Source organism: Dioscorea cayenensis, chromosome 8 (assembly GCF_009730915.1).
Source record: "Dioscorea cayenensis subsp. rotundata cultivar TDr96_F1 chromosome 8, TDr96_F1_v2_PseudoChromosome.rev07_lg8_w22 25.fasta, whole genome shotgun sequence".
Classification (NCBI taxonomy): Eukaryota; Viridiplantae; Streptophyta; class Magnoliopsida; order Dioscoreales; family Dioscoreaceae; genus Dioscorea; species Dioscorea cayenensis.
The window spans coordinates 6,019,528-6,037,876 of NC_052478.1; the positions used below are offsets into that span (position 1 = coordinate 6,019,528).

The following is an 18,349-nucleotide window of genomic DNA, read 5'->3' on the forward strand; positions in this document are numbered from 1 at the left end:
GCGGTTGTTACATATATATATATATAGAGTGCTAATAGTACTAAACTAGCATATTAATTCGTTGTCGATTGCATCTTAATTGTGTGTTAATTAAATATTAGATCTCATTACCCACTTGATTTATATTGGTTAGGGGTGTTAGGCCTTTTATTGAATAGCATCTATAGCCTAGTGTGTAAGTGATTAAAGTTGACAGAAGCTTGTAACGACTTTATGCAACTCGTAGTCATGGGTACGGAATTGTTTGTTTTAGCACGTCTTATATTGACTTCCATGGTTTTGATTTAAAAAAACAAAACATCGTATGTTTAGATCCAAATCCTATACTGAATTGGGTATAGTATCACGTACATACACGCCTATTAAATTTTACTTGTTAATTATTGAACTAACTCATAGTTTTTTGCGCCACAAATTAAGAGCCAAAAAATTATCCCAAATCCACTAGCTAGAAGAGATCAAGATTAAACAACTTGGGCAGACCATATGAGAAATTGTACTTCTTTTTGGCTTGTCCCATGCAAGTCTTCATTGTTGTCTTATAAGAAGCACCTTATATGTTCAAGCTCAAATCAGAATATTTTTCTCTCCTATTAATGTAGTATTATTTAGTTTACCTTTATAAAAGCCTAAACTAACCCAAGGACCGTCTATCACACTAATTCAATAAAACTTTAGCCCAACCCACTCAACTCGATCACATGTTCGGCTCCAGTCCATTACACCTCTCATCCATTATTTTCCAATGCATATTTAGATGTTTAAGTCGTGTTATTTATGTTTTCAATAGTTAGGATTTGAACTTAATTAATATCCTCTTTTTATGTGCTAAAATACAATCTAAATATTTTCTACATTAATCGATTTTACATTTTAAAAGCTAAACTCTATTATTTTTATTACTTATGAAAATAATTGCAACAAATTTTAACTTTTTTTTTATTAAAATTTCTATCATTCTTTATATATATATATATATATATATATATATATATATATATATATATATATATATATATATATATATGATTTATTTGAGCAAGAAAAAAGTTTAAACATATTAAAAAATTAATGCTCTAATTAAAAAAAATAAAGTTTTTTCCATATATTAATCTCTACATTGAGTAAATATTACATCACGGTTAAATAATGGTGTGAAAGTGACATTTTAATCAAGTTTAAATCCTGACCATTGAAATCATAAATAACACGTGTAAAATATTTAAATATGTATTGGAAAATAACGGATGGGAGGTGTAATAGACCAGAACCAAACCCCTTAACTCACAGAGATTCTTGGTTTCCCTAATTGGATTTAATTATTTTTAACTTGGCTATCTTATTTGCAAAACATAGCTTTAATAGATGCTGCACTTTGACTTATATTAAAAAAATAACATGAAAAAATAATATTTTGTGCATACTACTACTTCATTATAGTTGGTTGATTTATATATTATCAAATTTTGCAATATACTAAGGCTAGTATATGTATTTATTGTTTCAATAATAATATTTTATGTAATTAAAAAGAGAAACAAATTATGAATCTACCAAAAATTTAGATGATATATTCAATAAACAATCCCTAACATAAATTAGAGACTAATAAAAAACATTATATCTTCAGACAAACATCCAAAACACAACAAACAATTTAAATAACTAAAAAACCTATATTTAAAATGAGAAGTGTGATATATAGGTCATCCGATTCCAAGTAGGGTAGGTTTATAATTCCACTTACGAAATGAACTATATATTACTTGGATATGAAAATGTCAGATGCTTTCTACAAAACAAAACTACAAAGATTAGTACTATTCAAATTAAAGCGGATAATTGATTTCCTTAGTAAATTAGGATAATTTAACGATCTTTATTCTGGAGTGTCAATGGTGAGGTGATTTGAAGACAAACCATGAAAAGCTAATGAGTTATACTACCCAACTTCAATTTTGATCAACTTTAAAATTATATATGTATGTAAGTGAACCAAATAATCCCCCATTGAGAGGAGTGAAAATATATATATATATATATAACTTGGACCTTAAGCACTTGAATATTTCATTAAACGAAACCATAATAAATAGTATCAAAAGGCCCCAAATAGATGATTTTGTTGGGTGGCTTGCCTGGAACAGACTCTTTTAAAAGGAAAAAAAAGTATATATATAACTATTTCTGTATGAAATTAGAATAGCAATGTTATGTTGTGGTTTATCCATTTTTAAAATAGAATAGCAATGTTATCAACAACATTTTTTTTGAGAAAAGTGGAAATCAAGAACAATTCAAGCCAAATAATGTCATATAACTGCCAGGCTTTATTTATGGCATGTTTGTTGAGAAATGAAAAACATTGGCATCAGAAAGTTCATGAGACAATTACAGCCATGCAGGGTTCTTCAAAGAAGTAACTACTGCTTTTATCTGCAAGTAGTTCTTGAGACTATCAATCCCTTTCTCTCTTCCTTGCCCACTCATTTTGTACCCACCGAATGGAATTGCAGCATCGAACACATCAAAACAATTAACCCAAACTGTTCCAGCTCTCAATGCCCGAGTTAATGTGTTAGCTTTGTCGATATTACTTGTAAAAACTCCAGCAGCAAGGCCATAGTGAGTAGCATTTGCTCTTCGAATCACCTCATCAATATCTCTGTCATCCAAGTTAACAACAAAATTACAGTTTACTGAAGTTTTTATACTCTCAGTAAGAAGAGTTGTTGTGCAGATTAACTTACTTGAACTTAAGAATGGATTGAACAGGTCCAAAAATCTCATCTTTTGCAATCTCCATTTCATCCTGGTCAGAAATATGATCAAATATGGTTCAAACTATGCATGAGTGTATTCATAACTTTAGAGATTGTAATTGGTTTTTTTTACCTTCACGTTTGAGAAGATTGTAGGCTGAATATAGTAGCCTTTGTCGCCGATTCTGTCACCGCCTGATTCTAAAGTAGCCCCGCTATTGACACCTGATTTGATGTAGCGCATGACTTTGCTGAATTGTTCATCATCAATCTGAAACAAAAATTGCGACAGTGAGAAAAATTCTGTAAACTCTGCAGTCAAATTTCCGATCATCTGAAAATATTCCACTAATTAAAATTTAGAATGGCTAAGAAGTGGGATTGAAATCTGTTTCTACTAATTCTGCTTTTGCATTTCTTCCTAATCAACTATCAAACAGAAAATATTTCCACATTTCTTGTCATTGTGTTGCTATCAATGCATCATGTCTGTGTTCATATGGTGGTCCTTCATAAGAACGGGATCGTAATCCATCACGTCTGAGTTCAAGTTACACTGAATAATGCAAAATTCTTAAACAACAAGCATAAAACCACTACTCTGCTAATAGGGATGATGATGACAGACAAAAGTTGAATACCAACCTGCACTGACAACATCAATTCAGTCAATAGATGTAAAGAGAATTAATAACATTCATCAACCAATTTTAAACATTGCTGACAGAGCTGAAGTTTTACAACTAAATAAGTACCTGAGGACCTTGCTCAACACCCTTCTTAAAAGGGTCACCAACAACACGTCTCAGGGCACGGGCTTTCGCTTTCTCTGCAAACTCATCATATACATGTTCATGTACAAATGTACGGGAACCAGCACAGCAGCACTGACCCTGTTAACAAAAAAAAAAATTTCTGCATGACAACGGTTTCACCAGAAAACACCTTCTTTGGGGTATGTGTATATAGATATTTGCAGCAACATACCTGATTAAAAAATAGTGCAAAATGTGCAAGCTCTACAGCCTTGTCAACATCAGCATCATCCAAAATAATCATAGGGGACTTGCCCCCAAGTTCTAATGTCACCGGTTTTAGGTTGCTTCGAGCAGCCAACTCAAGTACAATCTTGCCAGTTTCAGTTGATCCAGTAAATGCAAGCTAATCAAAAGTAGAAAATGATTTCAGAAAGTATAAGGTACAAAGTATATAACTGAATACCTAGAGGAGATTCATTCACAGGCAAACAAATTGAAAACCAACAATACTTAATTTGTCTCTGCTTTTATCTAAGCACTCACACACACACACACACACACACACACACACACACACACACAAGAGGAAGGTAAATTCTACCCATGATCTCATTGAAAATAGAACAAAGGAAGATAAAAGGGTACTACTAACTAATACATCAATATTTATGCACCTAGTGATTATCTCGAACAATATCTTGTAACCCAAACTTGTTAAGTGCAATGGTTGAGCAATTCTAGCAGTGACCTGTTGTCATCTGATTCATTCATTTGTCCTCATGCCAAAAGTAATACAATGTTCTTGAACAAATAATAATTTATAACCATTTGATTAATCAAAACTAAGAAAACTTAAGAAGTACCTTGTCTACGTCCATATGACTAGCAAGAGCTGCACCTGCTGTTGGACCATACCCAGAGATCACATTCAAAACACCGTCAGGAAGCCCAGCCTATCAGGTGAAACAACAAGATATCATTATTTCTCTGAGAAAATTCATATCAGTAATAATAATAATATTACTATTAATATTAAAAAGTCAACTAGTTGTACACCACTTGCACCATTCCACCTTCTTCTAAAGATCAAAATTAAAATAAGAGCATGCCGTCCTTCCTTTTGTCTTTGCCATGAAGCCCACTATACAAGTCCACTAACAATGAACATTCTTCAGAAGATCAAAATTAAAATAAGATGTAATACTTCCTTTTGTTTATCCCATAGAGCCACCTATACAAGTCAACTAACAATGAAAATGGTCAATGCCAATAGTAATCATGCATCAACTCTAAATATGACTTCTAAATTAATTAACACTTATGCTTCTCTTATCACAATATGCCTAAAAAAATTTCAATTGGCACATGTAAGCCAAGCATATCTATAAGCAATATATAATCAAAAGAGGAAATGCATAAAGGGCCTTGAAGAAAAACAGAGCAAAGGAAGTAAATATGCAGAATTGAAGGAAGAACAAGAGCATGATGAACTAACCTCATGGAACAATTTTGCTGCATAAAGAGCAGTTAAAGGAGTTTGTTCTGCAGACTTCAGAACAATGGTATTACCACATGCAAGCGCAGGGCCAACCTTCCAAGCAAACATCAGAAGTGGAAAATTCCAAGGTATAATCTGCCCAGCAACACCAATTGGCTCATGCAAAACTTGTACATGATGTGAACTATCAGCAGGAACAACCAGACCGTGAATCTTGTCACACCAACCTGAAGCATTTCATTGCAAAACATTAACTTTGTTAACATTTAAGATATTAAACAAATAAGAACATGCATAACAGCATAATCTCTATCTTTAAATTATACCAGCATAATAACGAAACAAGCGAGAAAAAGTGGGCACTTCTGCCAGGGCAGATTGTTCATATGGTTTCCCATTATCCCAAGTCTCAAGTGCTGCAAGCTCCTCACTGTGTTTGTCAACCAGATCAGCAAACCGATTAAGTATGCGTGAGCGTTCCTGAAATGCAAATTGACCATTGTTTCAATACAATCATACAAACATTGATCTAATCTATATATATAATCAAAAAGAGTATTACATAACCAGTCATCTTTGGCCATGGCCCTTCATCAAACGCCTTGCGAGCAGAAGCAACAGCACGGTTTATGTCTTCAGTATCACCTTCAGAAACATGGGCAATCACTTCCCCAGTTCTAGGATCCAAGGTTGGAAAGGTCTTGCCTGAACACAATGGAAACTTTTCTAAATCACCAAATATGTAGTCTTTGAAAACATTAAGCAGCAATTTCAAGTGTTTCAATTTCACCTGATGCTGAATCCACAAACTGTCCATTGATTAAGAGCTTTGTGTATTTCACCTCAACTGGTGGTGTGATTGGTTCATCAAGTGCTGCAGCAGTGCCAAACCTTTGACTTCCTGATGCCAACACTGGTCCTCTACCTGAAAATCCAACATCAAGATACAATTTTTTTTTTTTTCTTTTTTAAATTCAGAATCACTAAAACTCAAACTAAACACTCCCAAGGAATCAAAAGCAAATAACTTTTGGACTTCAAAAAGAAAAAGAAATCTCCAAACATCAAGAACTCTGTTCTACAAAGGAAACAAAAAGACCAACATCTCAAGTAATCAAACAGTGAGAAAAACAGAGACAAAGTTGCTACAGGTAGCACCTCTAAGAAGACGGAAAGAACGGTTGAGGATGGAAGACATGGCACGTCGAGTTGACATTTGAAGCACCATGACTGTTCCTTATTCTCTCTGAAGTGCACTGATGGAAAGTACAGTTAATTATTGAGGAGATAGAGCTCGCTCTAGATGAAGAAGATTATCAAACTATATACATAACAAAGTGTGTTGTGTGGAGGTTGGCTTGGCCTTATCATGCTTTCCTCATTTCACAGCGAAACCAAGTAAATTTATTTATTTATTTCTTTTTAATAATAAAACTAATTTATAATTTTATTATTTCAAAATTAGCGTTAATTTATCAGTGATTTTAGTTCAAGTGCACAGGTTTGGATAATTTAAGTAAATAATTTTAAACTTAAATTTATATATGAAAAATCTAACTTTCTTCACTTAAAAAACAGACACGTTAAAAGTAAATAATAATAATAATAATAATAATAATAATAATAATAATGCTAGTTTAAAAATATATATATATCCTTTTCCTCACACCAAAATGGGAGATGACTATGAGAGAATATAATATAATATTTTGGTGAAAGTGGCTTTGCTTAAGTTATCTTGTGCCTGGTCAACATCTCAACATTTAAAAAGTAAAAATAAGCCTATCATTTAGATTATATATCACTCTTAGAATAAAGATGTATAAAAATAAAGATTATTTGGAAATAATAAATAAAAATGGGAGCAAATTATGTAGATTAAAAATATCTTTCTAGCTCCCTTTAAATAATCAATCTTATGAGGTTAGATCTGGCGAGTTGAATCATTCAACAGCCTTAACCTATTATTTTTTATAAGAAATATTTGGGTGGTGTTTTTAATAAAAGTGGATAAACCACTAATTTATTAAAAAGAAGGAAAGCAGGAGAATGCAGTAGAAAAGGTCACGAAAACAAGAAAAGTCTAAAAATAAAATAATATTTGAAATCCTCATGGGGATGAGAAAAAAGCAGATGAAGAAAATCGAGACAGGGAAGAAAGATAAAATGAGACAAGCTGGGACGGCGAAGTCAACCGTCTGGTTGGGTGGTGTTTACAATCCCAGATTGTATATCATCTTTTCAAAAGTAGATTTATTATTTTATTATTAATAAAAAAATAAAATTAATATCATTTTTTTTCCATTTTAAAATGGCAGTAGTAGTGGACAAATGAGTGAGCACATGATGGTGCCTGCGGCATGGATTCCCCACAAAAGGCCACGTACTTACTTACCTAGAAAGTAACACAACTTTGTATTTATCATCAATGTTTTAACAAAGAATATTTGCAATAATAATGTAACAGGAGGTAGAATTTTTCATTTGTGGTCACTGTATTATAGTTGATTTTTATTTTTATTATTGTATTTCAATTTTTTTTTATTATTAAATATTAATTTAGAGTAATGTTATATCCCGTGCAGAGGCTTCACAAAACAATTGACCGAATGACTTGACCCTCACTTTCTCTCTCCTATTCAGCTTTATTTAAAAAAAAATTCAAATAAATGATAAACTTATCCCTAATTTTAAAACATTAAAGAAAAACTTAACCCTAATTTTAAAACCCTAAAAACTAGGGCTCTTCTCCCATTCTCCTTTTCGGCGCTGACTTAACTCTAATTTTACTCGCCTCGTCTCCCACTCCCGATATCTCTCTGTTCCTTCGGCGATTTCTCTTCTGGTTAAGCAACAATCTCAATAGATTAATAGCAAATAAACTATCCCCAAGCTTGCTAGATTAAGGAGAGCAACCTAAACTGAACAAAAATTGCAATCACACAAGACATCAAATTTTTACATGAAAACCCTTAAATCAAAGGCGAAAAACCACGGGTCGATCTTGACCAAGCCAAGCTCCACTATGATCAAATTCAGGGTACAAGAGAGTCTAAAAAACGAGCACAAATCATAAAAATACAACTTGGCCAAAACAATAGCTAAAACAAGCTATGTTAGAAGCAAAAACAATATTCTGTAGCTTTTGTTTTGACCCTCATATCTCGAGCTAGGAGAAGCCAAATCAAAAAATGTTTGGTGTAAATCAAGCTCTGCAAGTCCTGAAGGTGCCCACAAAATTTCAGCTCAATCGGACTTCGTTTGACCCTCCAAACACCAGCTTGAAATTGCTGCCCTTGTTAAATCCGAACCTGAGAAAATCTGTCATTTTTCTCTTTGTGGCTGCTGTATCTCTCCAGATTTTTCACTCTCTTAACCATAATATGATGGAAAACACTTAATAAAGTGAACCTTAATGGGCTTGGACCATTTGGGCTTTTCTCCACATAGAAAGGGAGCCCAAAATCCAACATATCTCCCCCTCACGACTATGTGGAGATGACCGCCATCCCGGCGATCATACTGCAAACCTCAAACTTCCCTCTTGGCAAAGTCTTTGTCAACATGTCAGCACCATTGTCATCTGTATGAACTTTAGCCAACTCCAACAGGTTGGCATCTAATGCATCTCGTATCCAATGATACCTCACATCAATGTGTTTTGAGCGGGAATGAAAGGTTTAATTCTTAGCAAGATAAATTGCTCTTTGACTATCACAATATAAGACGTATCTCTCTTGTGTATAGCCAAGCTCAAGCAAGAACTTTTTAAGCCAAAGCAATTTCTTGCAGGCTTCTATGATGGCAATGAACTCTGCCTCAGTAGTGGACAATGCAACACACTTTTGTAATCTAGACTGCCAGGCCATAACTCCCCCTACAAACTTGATCAAATACTTTGAAGTGGACTTTCTAGATGTCTCCAGCCATATCAGAATCTATATAACCGACAAGCACAAGCTTCTCACCACCAAAACAAAGATCCAAGTCTGAAGTTCCCTTAAGTTACCTCATAATCTATTTCACTGCATTCCAATGCTCTCTACCTGGATTTGAGAGAAATTTGCTAACATTGCTAACAGCATAAGCAATATTAGGTCTAGTACACACCATGGCATACATTAAACTCCCAACAACAGATGCATAAGGAACACTTTCCATGTCAACCTTCTCGGTCTCAGTTGAAGGACTCTGACCAACACTCAGTTTGAAATGTGCAGCTAGAGGAGTGCTTACAGACTTAGAAGTTCCCATGTTGAACCTCTCCAACACTTTCTCAATATATTTCTTTTGAGACATCCAAAGCTTCTTTTCTTTTCTATCTCGCACAATACTAATACCCGATATCTTCTTTGCTAATCCCAAATCTTTCATATCAAATGAGTTGCTGAGTTGCTTCTTTAACCTGTCAATTTTAGAAAAATCTTTCCCAACAATAAGTATGTCATCAACATACAATAACAAGATAATAAAATCACAATCAGCAAACTTGCTCACAAAGACACAATGATCAAAAGTAGTCTTTTTATAGCCTTGCTCAATCATAACCGATTCAAACTTCTTATACCATTGTCGTGGAGCTTGTTTCAAGCCATATAAACTCTTTTTCAACAGACATACATGATTTTCCTTGCCATGCACTCTAAAACCCTCAGGTTGTTCCATATAAATTTTCTCCTCCAAATTACCATGGAGAAATGCAGTTTTGACATCCATTTGCTCAACTTATAAATCAAGAGTTGTAACCAAACCCAACACAGTTCTAATAGATACCATTTTCACAACAGGTGAGAAAATCTCATCAAAGTTAATCCCTTTTCTCTGACTGAAACCTTTCACCACTAATCTAGTTTTATATCTAGGAGATGCTGAATTTCCTTCATATTTCACCCTATAAATCCATCTATTCTTTAAGGCCCTCTTGCCCTTAGGTAACTTGACTATATCAAATGTATGATTGTTATCCAAGGATTTCATTTCATCTTCCATTGCATGAATCCATTTTTGTTTTTCTTCACTTTCTATGGCCTCTTTGTAACTCTCTGGTTCTCCCCCATCAGTCAAGGTCACATACTCATTAGATGGATATCTGTTGGACACATGTCTCTCTCTGTTAGACCTTCTAAGTGAAACTTGAGGTGGATCTTTAGGTTCATCTTCAAGTTCCTCAGGTTGTATCTCCACATCCATTCCTGGAACATCTAATTCATCTCCAACCCGCTGATCATCATTCTGAACATTGATATCAACTGTCTCTAGATTTGGTGTAACATGAACTGGCTTTACATTAATTAACTCATAAGTCTTCAAGGGATCTTTTTGCCCCCACCTTATTAATGTCATCAAGCATTTGGTTTTCCATGAATACCACATCATGGCTTCTAACCAGCTTCTTCTTCACTGGATCATACAGTCTATACCCAAACTCATCATTATAACCATAGCCCACAAAGATGCACTGTCTAGTCTTCTCATCAAGCTTAGACCTCTCATCTTTTGGAATATGAACAAATGCCTTGCAACCAAATGCTCTTAAGTGGTCATAAGAAACATCCTTTCCAAACCATACTTTATCTGGCACATCACCTTTCAATGCCACAACAGGACTAAGATTGATCACATGTGCTGCTGCACACAATGCCTCACCCCAAAACATTTGAGGTAACTTTGCTTCTGAAAGCATGCATCTAACTCTCTCCATCAATGTTCTGTTCATCCTCTCTGCCAGACCATTAAGCTGAGGAGTTTTGGGAGGTGTCTTCTCGTGTCTGATTCCATGTTGTCTGCAGTATGTGTAAAAAAATCCACAATACTCACCACCGTTATCACTCCTAATGCATTTGAGCTTCTTACCATACTATCTTTCAACCAAGGCATGGTACTCTCTGAATTTCTCAAGCACCTGATCTTTGGTCTTCAATACATAGACCCAAAGTTTCCTGGAATGATCATCAATAAATGTCCAGAAGTATAAGGCACCACCATAAGATTTTACCTTTAAAGGTCCACAAACATCTGAATGTACTAACTCAAGCAACTCTGACTTCCTCGAAGAGGGATGCTTCTTAAAGGATACCTTGTTTTTGCATGCCATATAGTGAGAACATCTCTCTAGCTTTGCATTCTTCAATCCTGGAAGCACATTCTTTTTAGCCAAGCAATACAGTCCTTTTTCACTAATATGGCCAAGTCTCCTATGCCACAAGTAAGATGCTTCCATATCCACTGCATTCACATCATCACTAGGAACAACACCCTTCAACCAATACAGCTTAGAATCTTTATTTCCACAGGCTACAACCATGTTTCTTTTTGGTCAGTTTCCATTTTCCACCACCAAAGCAGTTGTCATATTCGTCATCATCAAGTCTACCAACTGAAACAAGATTCAAGCGAACATCAGGAGCATACCTTACATCTTTTAGAAGCAGCTTCATACCCATAGTAGTCTGTAGACACACATCTCCAATGCCAGCCACTTTTGCAATGCCACTGTTACCCATCTTCAGTGAGCCAAAATCTCCAGATTTGAAAGCTGTGAAGAATTCCTTCCTTGGCATCACATGCAAAGTAGCACCACTATCTACAACCTAATTGAACTCATCAGATACAATGTTGATTATATCAGTTTCAGTAGCGAAGACCAAATCATCAGAAGTAGCAGCAAATATAGAATCACCATCTTGATCCTTCTTCTCCTGCTTGCCCTTGTTTTCTCGCTTCCATTTGAAACAATTCCTTTTTATGTGCCCCATTTTGTGATAATAATGACATTCAACATCCTTGTATCTGGACATGGACTTGCTTCTGCTTTTATCTCTACTTTTCTGATTTCTATGAGAATTTCTCCCCCGATCTTCATGAAGCAGAACCTCTGGTTGAGAAGAAGAACCCTGAGCCTTCTTTCTCATCTCCTCAGTAAGAGTACTACTCTTAACTGACTCTAGAGACACCACACCACTTGGAGCAGAATTTATTATTGAGACCCGAAATGTCTCCCATGTATCTGGTAGTGTGTTCAACAGCCAAAGTCCAAGAATTTCATCCTCAAATTTAATACTCATCCCCGACAACTGATCAAGAAGCCCCTAAAAAACATTCAAGTGATCTGATATGGAAGTTCCCTCTTTATATCTCAAATTCATCATGGAATTCAACAAATACAGCTTGTTGTTTCCTGACTTTGAAGCATACAAAGACTCAATCTTCTCCCACAATGTTTTGGCTTCAATCTCATTAGCAATATGATTGTAAACATTATCATCAACATATTGCCGAATAAACCCACAAACTTGTTGATGTGCAAATGCCCATTCTTCATCAGATTTTGAATTTGGCTTCTTCGCAGCAAACACAGGTAAGTGCATATTTTTGACAAACAACAAATCTTTCATTTCCCCTTTCCAAAGATGATAATTACTTCCATTCAAACTAATCATCCTGTTTGTATTTGCCTCCATCATTCAAGCAAGAAAACCACTCTGATCACAAAGATTGAGAACCTCTCTCTGGTACCACTCTAATGGGAATTAAGCAACAATCTCAATAGATTAACAGCAAATAAACAATCCCCAAGCTTGCTAGATTAAGGAGAGCAATCTAAACAGAACAAAAATTGCAATCACACAAGACACCAAATTTTTACATTGAAAACCCTTAAATCAAGGGCGAAAAACCATGGGTCAATCTTGACCAAACCAAGCTCCACTATGATCAAATTCAAGATAGAAGAGAGTCTCAAGAATGAGCACAAATCAGAAAAATACAACTTGACCAAAACAATAGCTAAAACAAGTTATATTGGAAGCAAAAAACAATATTCTGCAGCTTATGCTCTGACCATCATATCTTGAGCTAGGAGAAGCCAAATCACAAACCATTTGGTGGAAATCAAGCTCTGCAAGTCCCGAACTTGCCCACAAAATTTTAGCTCAATCGGACTTCGTTTGACCCTCCAAACACCAGCTTGAAGTTGCTGCCTCTTTTAAATCCGAACCTGAGAAAATCTGCAGTTTTTCTCTTTGCAGCTGCTGTATCTCCAGATTTTTCACTCTCTTAACCCTTATATGATGCAAAACACTTAATATAGTGAACCCTAATGGGCTTGGACCATTTGGGTTTTTCTTCACATAAGAAAGGAGCCCAAAACCCAACATATATATATATATATATATATATATATATATATATATATAATATAAATAATCTTTTAGCCTATTGGTATTGATATTGAGTTTTTTTATATAGGCTGTTAATTTCAGGAAGAATTCAGTATCAAACTCCAAAACCCATGCAAGAGGAAGGTGCATGTGTTTATTGAGCTTGTTTCATACTGGACAAATAAATAAATATATAAATTCATAATTTTAAATTAAAACTAATGATAAATTTATAATAATTATATATGTTTCCTTTTCTACCAGAATACTTGTAAAAAGAATTATACTCATTTTAAAGCTCACCCATGTCTTCCGATATAAGGGAGAGAGCATAGACCAGGTAGGAAAAACGTCAACCACGTTTCACCTATTTGAAGGCGGCATGGATAATGTTTTCTAATTAATTGTTAAAATTATGTAGATGTAGCCAATGTTACTTATAATTAATTGTGTCAAAATTAGCTCCATAACTAACACTAGTTTCCAAATTGAATTTCAACATTCAGAGAGAAATCAAAATGAAACAAAGAAACAATAAGCGAATCAGCATCTGTCAAACTTTTCAATAATCCCAGATGCACCAAAAACACAAATCAGCAGTTAAATTTTACTGCCCTCAAATAAACATAATTCATACAAACAAGCAAGAAACTGTACACAATATCGTGGTCATGTTCATTTTCAAGTCTCTACATAATCTTCTGCGAATTTCCAAACACAATAAGATATCATTAACAAGTTACCAACATTGATATGGCGTTCAACCAATTTAATTACGTATACAAGAATATTACAGTTCTTCAGACTGAAATTGAGCAAGCGTTGCTACAATGGTAGTTCTTCTGGTGTGTCGAGATGGTATTTCGGGTTCATAGAAAGGATGCATAAGCCATGCGGGAGGAAAAAATAAATAGTGAGAAATATAAGAACACCAAGATCAGCCTCTTCACCGATTGCTGGCTGTGGAGGATTCCTCCAGTATATCTGACTAGTGCACCATAGGCAGTACAGGCTTCCGATAGCCAAAATAAGTCTCATTGATTGACTTGATTTTGTGACAACAGAACTGTTATGCTTGACCCTGCGTATCAGAAGATTCAAAACAGTAAGTAGAAGCCATGGGCATGGACTTGAATGATGATGTGATCAAATAAATTCAGCTATAAAGAGATAAAACCATGTGTTTCAGCTGCTGCTAATTTTCTGTGTAAAAAGGTGCAATGGTGGTCTTTGTAAAGTTGATGTCAAACTATAAATATTGGCTAGAGCATAAAGGCTTAATTTATAACTTGTGAAAGATCAGAAAGACAAAATAACCATCCGACAATGGTATGAAATGATACAATCAGACAGGAAGCCATAATTAGATGTCTCAGACCTCATTAATCACTTCCCTAGGCCAAGAGAACATATGAAAATCACATTTAAGATGAGTATTTCTACTTCTCATGAAAAGAAATTTGAGGTGAGTTTGTTTCTGAGTATGTCACCAGTCAGCCATACCAAGTATTAGGTCATATATATATTTTTTTTTACCACAGCGACAAATGTTGTCTTGGGATAAATAAGTATGAAAGTGCATCAGTTAAGATTGCTTAACGACCTCCTGAGATGCACCATAAGTGACTTGAAAACCCTTACCATGTAACCCTAAAGAAGAAAGATACACCAGCTCCTACAGTGAACCCATCCGGATCCAATAAATAGTACTTGAGGAATAGTGCATAAACAATACTACTACAATCCTACTACAATATTCCAACACAAGATTTGACCCTGCGCCTTACCCATGCACTGATTTGTAACAACCACTAGTTAAATAACAACCACTAATTAAATAACAACCACTGGACTAACCAATGGTTGTTATAATGAAAATTGGTTTCCAGCAAAGGATATTTATGATATTTCTTTTATTCCTAAAAGGGGTTAGCACATAATCATCACACAGCTGGTTTACCTCATTAAGAATTCTATAATATCTCAATAAATTCCACCTAAGTTTGACAAAACCAGCATTGAACTGCCGAAAGCAGTTGAACACCATCAACTTACATTTTAGACATAAAAAACTAATACATGCTACAAATAAAATCAAGCTCATAATACTGATTTTGGAACAAAATTCAATAATTCACTAGATAATTGCAAATGGATAGTATCTGAGAAAAACTTACAAAGAATGATAAGTAAAATGTTCATTTTACTCTTCATTTGGATTATGTCCCAACCTAAATGTGAGGAACTATATCACAATAAAAGTAGAAATTCAATCCAAAGGTCAAGTTGTATATCAGTGAAGATAATGAAACAAAAGGCCAAATTATTAATTTTTCTCACCATCCTATACAATTATATGCATTACTTTCCTAAATATCAATCAACCAACTTTTAAGTTTTGAAAACCCATAATAAAATAGAAGCTGATCCATCATTATGCACTACAAAATCCAGCAAATTTATGATTTCCAGAGTGGGTACCGCTCCTTGGGTATCTTTAAATATTTAAAGATTCGGCCCAAGAAGGAAGGGACGCATTGAGCTAAGATAAAGCAAACAAAGGGAAATAAAGGAAAACGTTAAAAGAAAAGGTCAAGATGAGATGTGATTGTCTGAAAATTACAAAGAAACTTACCCTCTAACAATTTACCCAAACAGCATAATAGTATCTGGAGTATAAATAAAATTACCTAAATCTGGTTTCTTAAATGTTGAGATTTTGATTTTTATGGAGCCCTTGTAAACTGCCATAAATTAAGAACTAAGGTTGCATCGTTAAACATATCTTCTTCTTTGAAAAACTCACTGGTTCAATTGCGAGAAGGGTCAATCAATTGGAAAGTCAAATGCAAAATGTAGTGGAGATTGAATTGGGATAAGAGCAACTAATGTAGCTAGTGCTGAGCAAAGGCAAAGATTAAGTCATCCTAATGTGCTTAACATATTCCAATCTTTAGTTTATGCAAACCAAAATCATCTAAACTGTAATGTGAAATTTGACTACTTGTATATCCCTCTTATAATGAATAATCAAATTTAGGAATTATTACTGAATAACAAGATTTAGGAGTCAAGACCATTGATCTTCAAACATTAGGGCATTGGTAACTACCACAAGATTTAAGATTCCTGAGTAGCACAGGAAGTTCATTTAAAAAAAAAAGTAGCTTTTTACACTAATGGAAAGGAAAGAACCAGCATACAGATCCACAGTCTGATGTTTGATGTTGGCCAAAAATATGCTAATCAGCAACTATATTTAATAACTACTGCAGAGAAAATACATCCAACGCATCAATTAATAAGCTTTCATGGGGCAACTGAATGTTAATAGTATCATCACCTGTTAATGTAAACAAAGCCTATAAATAAGCAAGTGCATAAGAATCCCACAACAAGAACAGCATCTTGATTAATAGGAGCTGCACCTTCCCACCAGCCTGTGCTCAAAATCCAAGAATATGTAGAAGAATGGCCATTTTCCTGTTAAATGGCAACAAAAGCAAACCAATACATAAAACATTCAGCACTCTATATATTACTTCAAGCTATTTCCAAAATTTTCAGATAAGGTTCCTAATAAAATCTCAAATCTTTCTCATATTTCATCAAAAAGAACATGAAATTTCAACTAATAACTTCAATCAACAGAGGCGCGCAGAAGCGTCACCTCAAACAAATGATCCAAGAAAAAGTGGGACAGCGAGCCCGCGCAGACCAACAAGAAGCACTGCCATCTGCTAAGCGGAACCTGCTTCTCATCAGCCAATATATATCTTTGAAACCAACTCCAAACACCGCAAGTTAAGAAAAAAAACAAAGATTAACAGAAATTCAAGCTCACCCCAGAAAGAGAATCGAGAAACCCACCACGGAAAAGTATACCAGAAAGCCAAGAGTAGAAGAGGGCGAGAGGCAGGCCAAGGAGGAAAGGGTAGTAGAAGGGATGATGGATGAAGTCCATAGCAAGAGAACCGAAGCCTTGGCCGAGGCCTATGGCGGAGGAAGTGAGCCATTCGGAGAAGGAGCCGAGATCGGGGCCAAGGAAGGCGTTGGTAGCGTAGAAGAGGCAGTGGTGCGGGCTAAACGAGCCACGTGTGACGTGCATCAGCGCAATGCCCGTGCCCAGCGCGTACATCGTGTGCGGACCCGGGCCCGGCATCGCCGAATGCCGAATGCCGAATGCCGAATGCCGAATGGATCTCACTCCGCTGACCGCTACCGCGCCGCAGCAGAATAACACTCAAATACTTGATATATTAAAAAAAAGGTGAATATATACACATATATCATTATGTTTTCTAACTTATGGCTTGAATCTTTTCCGTATAAATGTGGATAAATGTTTCTTTATTAATTAAAATTATAAAACCATAAAAATAACAAAAATTAGTCTTTATTTTTATGAATTTGTCTTTTTTTTTTTTTTGAAAAAGTGGATAAACCACTTCAATTAAAATAAAATGGACAGATACAGCGGACCTCTAAAAAAGCTGAAGGCACTAAAAAGAGCATCAAAGCACTAGAATTGATAACATGCTCAAGAAGAAAAAAAACAACAACTTGAAGCAAAAAGGAGGGACAATAAAAGGCCTCCTCCAAAGCCGGTGACTGAAGAGATTAGCCCGTATCCAGAGAAGTGCCTCCTCGGCATACGAACTCCCTTCGTATCATTGAAAGTTGGGCCAAGAAAATCCAACTATAACAGGTGGTCAGCAAGGAATCAACCAATTTCACTTTAAAACCTTCAACTAAAACAAACCCCAAAATCACCCCAGTTAAAATAGAATGCGAAGGCCCGCAATCCGGCCCGAAAATTGAGAACCACAAGGGTATCACAACTGGTTCCCGATCAGTCCCACCAAAACCATTGCAGCCCAACTTTTGGCTCAATATAAGAACCATAATACCACCCAACAATGAGTTACTCATGCACCTAGCAAACAACACACTTTTTTGGCCCCACTTAAAACCCAGCCCACCAATCAACAGCCCAGAAGTACAAAAGGAGGAACAAATCCCTAACGTACATGCCAACCAAACGCCCGACTTGTGCATGGCCGCCACGTGTCCGTCAACAACATCAAAACTCATAGCCAGGGACTCGTCAACCTCTTTCGTATCCAAGTCTTCATCAGCGTCGAGGGAAACGCTCTGCATCATCGGATGGCG

At 35.4% G+C, this 18,349-nt stretch overlaps 2 protein-coding genes across 3 annotated transcripts; both read right to left on the minus strand.

Moving 5' to 3' along the window:
* Nucleotides 1–2,296: 2,296 nt before the first annotated feature.
* On the minus strand, nt 2,297–6,380 carry LOC120267096 (benzaldehyde dehydrogenase, mitochondrial-like). The gene is made up of 11 exons (XM_039274798.1): nt 6,177–6,380; nt 5,809–5,943; nt 5,581–5,723; nt 5,345–5,498; nt 5,016–5,245; nt 4,384–4,473; nt 3,750–3,923; nt 3,518–3,655; nt 2,896–3,033; nt 2,751–2,812; nt 2,297–2,665 (listed from the first exon to the last, which is right to left on the minus strand). The coding sequence occupies exons 1-11, from the start codon at nt 6,244–6,246 to the stop codon at nt 2,392–2,394; spliced, it is 1,608 nt and encodes a 535-aa protein (XP_039130732.1). The 5' UTR covers nt 6,247–6,380; the 3' UTR covers nt 2,297–2,391.
* Nucleotides 6,381–13,777: 7,397 nt separating this feature from the next.
* Nucleotides 13,778–17,412, minus strand: LOC120266345. Of its 2 annotated transcripts, none has more exons than XM_039273972.1 (4): nt 17,022–17,412; nt 16,848–16,928; nt 16,521–16,660; nt 13,778–14,258 (listed from the first exon to the last, which is right to left on the minus strand). In XM_039273972.1, the coding sequence occupies exons 1-4, from the start codon at nt 17,337–17,339 to the stop codon at nt 14,003–14,005; spliced, it is 795 nt and encodes a 264-aa protein (XP_039129906.1). In that variant the 5' UTR covers nt 17,340–17,412; the 3' UTR covers nt 13,778–14,002. The 2 variants fall into 2 exon arrangements, with proteins under 2 accessions (XP_039129906.1, XP_039129905.1); XM_039273971.1 differs by having other exon boundaries at nt 16,848–16,931.
* Between the last annotated feature and the right edge of the window lie 937 nt (nt 17,413–18,349).